At 43.9% G+C, this 10,906-nt stretch overlaps 2 protein-coding genes across 5 annotated transcripts in view; both read left to right on the top strand.

The window, feature by feature from the left end:
• LOC106565423 (lysine-specific demethylase 5B-B) overlaps positions 1 to 4,763 on the top strand; it is a 34,620-nt gene extending 29,857 nt beyond the window's left edge. For all 3 annotated transcript variants that reach the window (XM_014132540.2, XM_014132539.2, XM_014132541.2), the window contains exons 23-27: positions 137 to 295; positions 734 to 1,262; positions 1,415 to 1,620; positions 3,433 to 3,690; positions 3,879 to 4,763. In XM_014132540.2, coding sequence (XP_013988015.1) covers positions 137 to 295; positions 734 to 1,262; positions 1,415 to 1,620; positions 3,433 to 3,690; positions 3,879 to 4,013 — 1,287 coding nt within the window. In that variant the 3' untranslated portion in view covers positions 4,014 to 4,763. The remainder of the gene's footprint in view (positions 1 to 136; positions 296 to 733; positions 1,263 to 1,414; positions 1,621 to 3,432; positions 3,691 to 3,878) is intronic.
• Positions 4,764 to 5,436: 673 nt separating this feature from the next.
• Positions 5,437 to 10,906, top strand: LOC106565425 (negative elongation factor D). 2 transcript variants are annotated; one of them, XM_014132542.2, is made up of 15 exons: positions 5,437 to 5,742; positions 5,939 to 6,051; positions 6,134 to 6,243; positions 6,419 to 6,528; positions 6,724 to 6,831; positions 6,928 to 7,080; positions 7,489 to 7,619; positions 8,019 to 8,184; positions 8,502 to 8,636; positions 8,852 to 8,991; positions 9,125 to 9,239; positions 9,735 to 9,830; positions 9,944 to 10,084; positions 10,219 to 10,348; positions 10,458 to 10,906. In XM_014132542.2, exons 1-15 carry the CDS (start codon positions 5,686 to 5,688, stop codon positions 10,490 to 10,492), a joined length of 1,740 nt encoding a protein of 579 aa, XP_013988017.1. In that variant the 5' UTR covers positions 5,437 to 5,685; the 3' UTR covers positions 10,493 to 10,906. The 2 variants fall into 2 exon arrangements, with proteins under 2 accessions (XP_013988017.1, XP_013988018.1); XM_014132543.2 differs by having other exon boundaries at positions 5,481 to 5,742; positions 5,942 to 6,051.

Raw genomic sequence — 10,906 nt, forward strand, 5'->3', positions numbered from 1 at the left:
CATAATCAGACACCTTAGGGGTTGTCAAAAGTAGTACACAATAAAGTAAATGGTGTGCCATCTGGGCGTTTGTCTTAGAATCACTCATAAGATCCTGAGGTCTTTCGGGGTTTGGCTCTGTCTTTTGTGTGTTTAGGTGCTGTGCCCCCGGTGTGAGGCTGGGACGGGGCCTCAGAAGTCAAAGTATAAAAGGGCAAAGGATGCAGCCCAGTGCAGTGAGAGAAACAGCGCCAGGCTGGACTGCCTGAGTGATGTGGAGAGGGCCCTCTCAGAGAGCAAGGACTCTGCCTCTGCTGTACGTGCTGCTCTCTCTCTATGTACATGTTCTTTTTAAACCAAAAGCAGACCATTGAACTCATTAAGTTCCACTATATTCTAAAGACACCCACACCCGTGTGGCTCAGTTGGTAGAGCATGGTGTTTGCAACACCAGGGTTGTGGGTTCGATTCCCGCGGGGGACCAGTACGGAGACAAAATGTATGAAATGTATGCATTCACTACTGTAAGTCGCTCTGGATAAGAGCGTCTGCTAAATGACTAAAAATGTAAAATGTATTGCAATCAGTGAACCCCTCTAAATTGATATGAGGACCCATGATATGAAGGGGCATGATTAAATGTATGTATGGTTTGATACAGTATTCCATATACTGTAGCTGTTTGGTTACATGTATGTTGATGTAGTGAGTATTGCGTGTTGTTATGCCAACCTGTGCTGGTTCCCCTCTGTAGATGGCCACTCTGGCCGAGGTACGTCAGAAGGAGATGGAGAGTCTGCTGGCCCTTAGGGCCTCCAACGAGTCCAAGCTCCTCCTGGCCGGTGACTGCGGGGCATTGAGGGTGTGCGTGTGCCACAAGGCTCCGTCAGGTGCCATGCTGCAGTGCGAGCTCTGCCGTGACGCCTTCCACCGCAGCTGTGTCTTAGGCTCTAACCAGGACCCCTTGCCCAACCAGGCCTGGGTGTGCCCCCAGTGCCAACTCTCGGAGAAACCCCCTCTTGACCGGGTGCTGCCCCTGCTGGCCTCCCTGCAGCGCATCCGGGTACGGCTGCCTGAGGGTGACGCCCTACGCTTCCTCATCGAGAGGACGGTCCGCTGGCAGCACCGCGTGCAGCAGGCCTCCGCCGAGGTGGGGCAGGGGGTGGCTGTGACGACATCACATCAGCGCTGGGCCTCGTCTAGTCCAACCTGGGCTCCGTCTCCTACTCAGGAAACAAACAGCATGTCGTTCTACACAGAGCACCAGTGCATTCCTCTGCAGGGTCAGTGTCGGGCTACGAACAACATCTAATACCCCAACATCTCAGAACAAGTCACATTTCTATCATATTTATCAAATTAATGACACGTTAAAAATATATATATATATTCCTGAAAGGGCTGTGTTGAGCTGTATTATTGGTGTTTGTTTCAGGACTGAGCCCTGAGCTGGAGGAGCTGATGGTAGAGGGCTTCCTGCTGCAGGTGACTCTGCCTGAGACCCAGCAGCTGTACAGGTCCCTCCTCATTAAACTGGACCCCCGCCATCACCACCACACAGACAGCCCCTTTCCACAGGACAGTGCAGAGCAGGATCAACACCAGCACAACTCTCAGGGAGGGAGCCCCCCTCACAACCAGGTAACATACTACAACTTTAAGGCAGAGCTCAGGTAGCAGGCTAACCACTTGATATAATGGTTATATTGATGAATTTGTGAAGTTCCTGAAAATGTGTCCTTCAGTTTGACATTCATTTTTTTTTTTCTTTTATTTGTGTAATAAATAATACGACAAGATGTGCATTGGATCCCAGAGAATGGCACTTAAAAGCATTAAAACACTTATTTTCAAAGTGGTCCCCGATGGTAAAACAAACATTTAATGACTAAAAAATGACAAAGTTACAAAACAAACATTATTCAAACCAAAACATCACATTCATATGTATGACTTTGGAGATCCTAATAGATGTGGTAAAGGAGTCAATGGAATGCAAACATTCCATTGACCAGATTTGCGCACATTCAGCAAATCTGATCTAACAAAGTGGATATACATCAAATCCTTCATGATTTATGTATTTTTTCGCTGCATAACATGTAGAAGTTGTCCCTTTTCAGGTTTAGAAGATGTGACTGCTAAATGCGAACTCCCGCTCGTATCACTTGGTTAGCATAGCTAGCATACAGAAATCGTTGATGGTAGTCATTTTTAACTGTAATGCAGTTGATTTGGTAACGATGATGCATACAAGCATTACACTCCGATTTTTTTTTTTTTTTTTTTTTTTTATGTCAACATCGTGTGAAATACACATATAAAGAATAGCCGAAATGTAGACAAATTTTGCTAGGGTGCAATAGAGCCCCACAGTGGAGGTGTCCATAATACCCATAAAAGCTAGCGGTCAAACAGAAAAATGTTTCCAAAAGTATTTCCCATAGGGAATTTTAGAAACACTTAAAATAAGAGCTGTGTTTCGTGTAGGCTTAGCCTGGTGTGACATTTTGATAACCATGTAAATCTCTCAGACAAGATGACTTATCAAAACTATACACGGTTATCAAAACATCACACCAGGTTAAGCCTACACGAAACAGACCTTATTTTAAGTGTTTCCAAAATCCCCTATGGGAAAAATGAATGGTGGAAAAACGATTAGAACCATTTCCTTGTTGGACCATTAGGTTTTATGGGTATAATGACTCATACTGTGGTACTCTGAGGAGACACGGGATCTTTCTCCCATGGCCCTTTCCCCCACAAGATTCCATGGCAATTCCCTTGTTTTGGTCGAGTTCAATGTTAAATTACTAGAGGGGATATGTCATAAAGTTCCATAACGGGGTGGAAATGGCTGCCATCTTGGTCAGCGAGAAATCCAAAACCAGTGTAATTGGAATGAAGGGCAGTAGAGGCATTGGTAATGCATTTCCTGCTTTTACTTATGCAGGAAAATAAAAGGCATGTGATGGATCAGAAATTGTGTAATGGAATTATAGTAAACAGGTTTTATATAAAGATTTCTGTATAAATAGCCTGTAAAATATAAGTGAATAGAACATAAATGTCTCGGATTTTGTTTTCTTGGAAAGCTGAGTGCTATTATATGATACAATATCAGTACTTGTTGCATTTACAACATGTCTAAATCCTATCAACTGATTTCAGCCAGTGTATGGCTGTGGATTGACTACATTGTTTGAATGGAATGTTGGCATATTGGTGGTTAATTTGGAAACATTTATGGAATTATTCCTCTAAAACTGGCTGGCTAGCTAGATAACACGCATACAGTGCAGATAAATTACTACAGCACTGGCAAATCATGGTTGACCAACTCTCTGACCAACATGGCTGATCTTTGGACCATCATAAGGAGGTTCGTCCATTCTAGTGTTCTAATTCCTAATTATGTGTATGACCTTCATGTGTGGTTACTGTTACCAGAATGGAGTAGCCTGTCCCAAGAAGGAGGCAGTGAACGGAAAGAGGACCAAGCGGCACATGGAGGAGGAGGGCTCCGAGCGCAAGGACAAAGCCAAGAAACCCCGCAAGAAGAAGCCCAAGTTGAACAAGGAGAGGAGCCAGGAAGCCAAGGGGACCTGTTCACCCACCGCCACCCACTCTGACCTCTCCCTGTCGGACTCGGATGAAGACTTCACCCTGTGCGCTGCACCATGGTGCCGAGAGCCAGAGGGGAAACAGGTTAGCATTACACCCCCCTCCACTGCGTAATGTTGTGGGTCATTTCAATGTGCTTTCCCTCCCCTCGTATCAAATTGTTTTAGAGATCAACTAACAGACTTATTGTAGTATATTCAAATTAGTATGATTTGTATAAAGTGCGTATACAGAAGCTGACCAGTGTCTCTTTCCCGCTCTCTTTTTATCAGGTGAATTGGGTCCAGTGTGACGGAAGCTGCCAGCAGTGGTTCCATCAGGTCTGTGTGGGAGTGTCTGCAGAGCAGGCTGAAAAAGAGGACTACATCTGTATCAGCTGCACACAGCCAGACCACACCAGGGAGTGAAGACCAAAAGGAATGGTTTTGAAGTATCATCAGTTTAGTTTAAGTCACAGCTCTGGGTGCATAACCACCCAGTGAACTCCCTTTCTTCGCTGTGCTCTGGTCCCACTGCCTCCTCATTGACCTTCCTGATCTGGCGACAACGGTGCTACTTCCTCCTTGTTCCCAGCCCAGACTGCTTTTCAAAGCTATTGAGGCTCTTCCATCACCATTTTGTTATAGTGGCTGGCTTTACAGCCAATCAATTTCATCTTTCCAATCAATGACATGATGCAGATTGTACTGCATGAGGTTCCAACTGTCTACAAAGGAGAATAAAGTGGAGGAAACAAGACTTTTTCACTTGACTGACTTGCATGTGTAACAAGACAACAACAGGGATTTTTCAACCAAAATAAGTCAATTGGATAACATTTTTGGAACCCAGTTTTTGTACATGCATCTGAAATGTGAACCATTTTCTTCTTCTCATGTAGAGCTAATATTATTTATCTGAGCAAATACTGAACTGCTAATTAATAGGAGTTCAGTTTTCGTCTGAGCTATGTTTGTGCTTAGAAATGGTTCTATACTAGAACCTATAGAATGCCCTCCTAGGCTGTAGGTTGAAAGTGGTGTTTTTGACATGCAACCTAGCTAACATAAGGAACTGTGCGAATTAACTGCCACTGGTATCATTTGACTTTTTTCTCCTTTGGGTAAATATGAATCATATGTTGCAGTTTGCCTAAGGAATAAAATAATTTTTTCTCACAAGTGTATGTTGTCCTTTATTTTTGGAAGCTATCCAAACTCTTAACTCAGAGTAAGTAGGCATCTAATACCTGTCTCTCTTGTGGACATGAATGATATATAATTATAGAAAGCATAATGGGATTATAATGGTTGAGAATTAATAGAATAATCCATAGTGGTGTAAGATATAGATGTACTATTGTAAAGTGGTTGTTCCACTGGATATCATAAGGTGAATGCACCAATTTGTAAATCGCTCTGGATAAGAGCGTCTGCTAAATTACGTAAATGTAATGTACTGTGAGTAGAGGGCTAATCATGATTACTTTCAAGGAAATATTGGATATCTTCCAAAGACTTGAAATAAGCCCTAATATATCAGTTAACATTCAAATAAATGAAAATATTTCAAAATGTATTGTTATTAAGCGCAAGCTATGATGCTGGGCTATTTCGTTCCATATTTGTATCCAAATACTTTCATTCCCAGCATATTTTCTTTAACCACTGCGAGTGAAGACACGACATGTATTTCCCCAATGCTCCATTTTCCACCATTTTGTTTTCTTCTATCGAATCCTAAAACCGGTTAACAAAACTGTTCCATATCGTTCTTGTTTTACTGTTGTTTATCCCCCGTCGTGCATCTAGTTAAAGTAGGCGCAGGTATTCCTAATATTTTATAGGGTAAATCAACAGGAAGTAATACGCATTTGTCATGATTATAGAAACATGCATTTATTCTGCCGAGCCGCAAGGTGGCGTATGTTCTATAGACTTTCAGTTATCCGACGGATTTTTTTTCTTCTTTTAAACTAGCCCTTTAGCTAGCTAGCTTAACCAAAGGCAATTGTTTTGTTTTCAAAATTATTAGCGATACTTGCTTTATTATAGCTTGCTGGGTGCTTCATATTGTAAAGCTACTCACCTTCTCGTCATCATGGACGAGGAATATTACGAAAGGAATATTGGCGACTGGGATGGTCCGGATGGCAATGTAAGCATAAGCTTTACAATGTAGCTGGTGAATGAACAATGTTAACCTTACAACAAAATGGTAGCGATCAGGGAGCTAGCTCTACATTGTTGCTGACTTGATTAATTGTTTGACAGACAAATCGCATATGTATATAGTGATCGCTACACTCTTAGGATGTTCCTTCCTTGGCTGAAGTGATGTGACTTCCATCTAGCAGGACGACTATGTTGAAGGGGAGAACGATGGGAAAGTTCAGGAGGACTGCCTACAGAAGTTCTCCAGCAGAGATTACATCATGGAGCCTGCTGTCTTCAACACCCTCAAAACGTAAACCCATTATTGAATTTGTGTGTGTCTAGTAGTGTATGAAGAGTCAAACCATTTCCTGAAGAGACTTCTGTTTCCACAGATATTTCCAGGCTGGTGGCTCCCCTGAACATGTCATCCAGCTCCTGTCAGAGAACTACTCTGCTGTGGCACAGACTGTCAACCTGCTGGCAGAGTGGCTCATCCAGATGGGTAAACAACACTGGACTGAGCTGCAAATGGCACACAATTCCCTATGTAGTAGGCTGTTTGGGACCAAGGCCCGGACTCGTCCACAATCACTGAAAATGTGTTTTGGTTTCTCACACTGTTTGAGAGACAGCCTAAATGACATGTTTTCCCCCCCCCATCTTTCTGTGTATATAAGGTGTAGAGCCAGCTCAGGTGCAGGAGCGGGTAGAGAATCACTTGAAAAGTCTCCTGATCAAGCACTTTGACCCCCAGAAGGCAGACTCCATTTTTACTGTAGAGGGAGAGGTGAGATCTCTGTCGCCAGTGATAGACACACTACTAATGCTTTGGACGTGACCGATAGCTGAAAAGTGATCTCCTGATTTCTTGCTGTTTTGTCCCACTCTTACTGTATTTTTTCACTCTTACTGTTGTTTCCCTCAGAGTATAGTCATAACCCTATAGTATACAGAGTAACCCTGTCCTTCTGTGTTTGTTCAGACTCCTGCTTGGCTGGAACAGATGATCGCCCACACCACCTGGAGAGACCTTTTCTACAAGCTGGCCGAGGCCCACCCTGACTGTCTGATGCTCAACTTCACTGTTAAGGTACTGATGATCACCCAGCAGTTAATAACTGATGTAATTATGGGTCAAACAGTGCCATGTTCCTCCTCTCCTTGCTGACTGTGCGTGTGTCCTCAGCTCATCTCAGATGCGGGCTACCAGGGGGAGATCACCAGTGTGTCGACGGCGTGCCAGCAGCTGGAGGTGTTCTCCAGGGTCCTGAGGACCTCTCTGGCCACGCTGCTGGATGGAGGAGAGGACAACCTAGAGAAGAACCTGCCAGAATTTGCTGTGAGTCTCACCCAGCCACATGCAGATTTTGGCCCTGTAGAGAAGGAGTGCTGATCTAGGATCAGGTCCCCCTGTCCAAATAATTATATTCATTAGGTTGTAAAAAGGCAATACTGATTATAGATCAGCACTCCTACACTGAGTCGCTTTATGAATAGCGGCACTGGTGTTCCCAAGAAAAGATCTAGGCCTATCTGTCATTCTCACTCAGAACAAATCCTTGGTTTGATGGTTTTGAAAACGGGATGTATTTGAAAACGATACTACAATCAATATTGCTCTATGTAATATGGAATTTCACAGGCGTGGGTAACACCACATGATGTTACAGGCTACCTCTCTTTTGGCATGAGTGTCTCTGTTGGTTTGGAGCTAAACTGTTCTCTCCACCTTTTCTGCATTCCACAGAAGATGGTGTGTCACGGGGAGCACACATACCTGTTTGCCCAGGCCATGATGTCCATCATGTCTCAGGAGGAGCAGGGGGGGTCGGCCATGCGCAGGATCGGCCAGGAAGTACAGAAGTCTGCACATCAGAGGTATCCTGTCCTCTACATTATTTTGCCAGCATTCACTTAGGCTCTTGGCTCTTATAAACAGCAAAGGCCATTGACAAATGTCATCTATCTTGGCAGCATTTTTCCAGAATTCCATACTGATTAGAGGAAATTTATATTATTTAATTGAATTGATTCCTGTGTTTTTTGTAAAATTATTTTATTATTATTTGTAAAATCCAGTGTTACAATAAACATTGAGTGAGCAGCTTTGTGGAACAGTCTAATGAAATGATGGTCTCACCTATCACACTCTCAACTGAATGGGATTGTAACGTTGGATGGTAACTCATTTTATTACAGGCTATATGTTCCTCCGGGAACAAAGCAGTTGAAGTACGTAAGTTAATTTGAGTGTTTTACTGTTCCTTGTAATGTCAGGGGCCACGATGCCAGTCAGATCACTCTGGCATTGGGCACAGCAGCAGCCTACCCTCGAGCCTGCCAGGCCCTGGGCGCAATGCTGTCCAAAGGTGCACTCAACCCTGCCGACATCACTGTGCTCTTCAAGATGTTCAGCAGCATGGACCCGCCTCCCGTAGAGCTGGTTAGTGTGGAGCATCCAGCCACTTTATAACCTCTAACCTCGGTTGCACCCTATTCCCTACATAGTGCAGTACTTTTGATCATAAGTGGTGCACTACATATGGAATAAGTTGCTATTCTCCAAGTTCGATGGAGGGATATTTTCAACGGCCTTGCATGTTGGACGTGACAATAAACAATATGAGTTAGCAAGATGGCACCATCAGATCTGGAACCAGGCTAGCCTTAGCAGGATGCTAAACCTGAGAATTACTTGTCTTTCAGCTGATGATGTTGCCTTTTGAGATAGTGGGTGAAGTATTTCTGTTGTCTCTTCAGATCCGAGTACCTGCGTTCCTCGACCTGTTCATGCAGTCGCTGTTCAAGCCGGGCTCAAAGATCAACCAGGACCATAAACACAAATACATTCACATCCTGGCCTATGCTGCCAGTGTGGTTGAAACATGGAAAAAGGTACCAGAAACAAAAACATCCTTGACATAAATCCCTCATACTAGCAAGTTTATCAGATTTTTCTGTCGTTGCTCATACTTATGTGCAAAATTTGAAATGTTTTTTTTTTCCTGGTATGTGAGAATATTTTATTCAATGATGCATGTTTTTTTTGTTTTTTTTTTTCATGTAAAAACAATCCAGATAACAGTGTCTTTCTTCTCGTCCATCCACAGAACAAGCGAGTGAACATCAACAAGGACGAGCTCAAATCCACCTCCAAGGCCATTGAGACGGTCCATAACCTGTGTTGCAATGAGAATAAAGGCGCCACAGAACTGGTGGCTGAGCTCAGCACCCTGTACCAGTGCATCCGGTGAGCCCAGCAGCCAACCTAATGAGCCCATTGGTCTCCTGTATGTAGCTAACAGGATTCCAATAATGTAATTGGTTACCACTGTCGATTGAGACTTCCTTTGGGTGACCATTGTCGCTATGTCCATTTCCAGGTTCCCAGTTGTTGCCATGGGGGTACTGAAGTGGGTTGATTGGACGGTCTCTGAGCCCCGCTATTTCCAGCTCCAGACAGACCACACCCCTGTCCACCTAGCACTTTTGGACGAGGTAGGGGTTTGTGCTTTTCCTCTGGTTGAGGGAGGATGTTTTTGTTGTGGTATTATGGAAGACTCACAGTACCTATAATAGATGAGTCCCTAATGGCAACCTATTACCTATATAGTGCACTACCATTGCCCTATGTGTCTGGTCGAAAATAGTGCACGACATAGTGAATAGGGTGCCATTTGGGATGCAGACACAAATTGTGCCTTTAACTGTCATTCTTGGAATTATTTTGGTGGTTAAAGACTAGGGCCAGGTTTTTAATCCAATCACCGCTTTTTAGCTATGCATCATTTTAAAGGCAATGTTACCGCAGTTGCGGAGGTCGCGTTCAAAGGAAACGCTGCAGATGTCGCTCAATCGGAAATGACCTTTTAAACGTCAACCGCACTACAACATGGATCTTCTGCGGTCCGGATTGAATCCTGGCCTTGGACTGATCCGCAATCCGGTGTTAAGGACAGAGAGTAATGAGAACATCATGTTTTTATTTCCCAGATCAGCACCTGTCACCAGCTTCTGCACCCACAGGTCCTCCAGCTACTGATCAAGCTCTTTGAGACCGAACACTCCCAGCTCGATGTCATGGAGCAGGTGTGTGTGTTTTGGGTTTGTTCGTAGGCTTAATCTGGACCCATGCAACTGTCCGATAGACTTTCAGTGGATGACTTCTTAGCAGACTGTATGAGTGTTGTTGTCCCTGTCAGATGGAGCTGAAGAAGACCCTGTTGGACCGTATGGTCCACCTGCTGAGTCGAGGCTACGTGCTGCCTGTGGTCGGATACATCCGCAAGTGCCTGGAGAAGCTCAACACAGACATCTCTCTCATTCGCTACTTTGTAACGGAGGTAAGGCACACTTTGAGCCAGAAACTGTCACTGAGGTCCCATTTTAAAGAGAATGGTCTGTCGGTCCAACATAGTTGCGCTGGAGGTAATGGTAGTGGAATTGAAAATATACATTTTTATTTTTGCCCTGTCAGGTGTTGGATGTGATTGCCCCTCCGTACACGTCAGACTTTGTCCAGCTGTTCCTGCCCATCCTGGAGAACGACAGCATCGCTGGCACAATACGCACAGAGGGAGAACACGATCCTGTTGCTGAGTTTATAGGTCAGTCTCTTATACCATGTTTTTCATGGCCCAAAACTATCTACATATTGATTTATATGACTAAATATTTTCATTTTGCCCAACTTGAAATATCTTTCTGCTGTTTCAGCTCACTGCAAATCCAACTTCATCATGATGAACTGAGAATGACGCTGGATGAGGATGTAGTGGGAATACCAGGGAGGGGCAGAAGGCGTGACCTCGGTTATGAGCCAATCATACCTTGACGTGTTCTGCTGTGGACTGGTGGACGAGGAATAGAACAATTGAGGCAGACCGTTTGCATATAGACTGACCTGCGATTTTGCGTTCTCTTCAAATGTGGCGTAAACATATGACTTTGAGAATTAAAAGGATGTAGTAGTGTATCATTGCTTATCGCAGTTAATAAGGGTCTGGAGGATCACTTTTTACAGTGCAGCTCCATCATTGGTTTCACTGTCGTTTCCATTGGTATGTTTCAATGTCCATTTTCTGTTGCATTGTCTTTTGATTTTTATAAATGTTAAAATATGACTGACTGCTCAAAAGAAAATGTTAATTCCCTTTTCAATTTGA

The sequence above is a fragment of the Salmo salar genome, chromosome ssa12 (assembly GCF_905237065.1).
Source record: "Salmo salar chromosome ssa12, Ssal_v3.1, whole genome shotgun sequence".
NCBI classification, from domain to species: domain Eukaryota; kingdom Metazoa; phylum Chordata; class Actinopteri; order Salmoniformes; family Salmonidae; genus Salmo; species Salmo salar.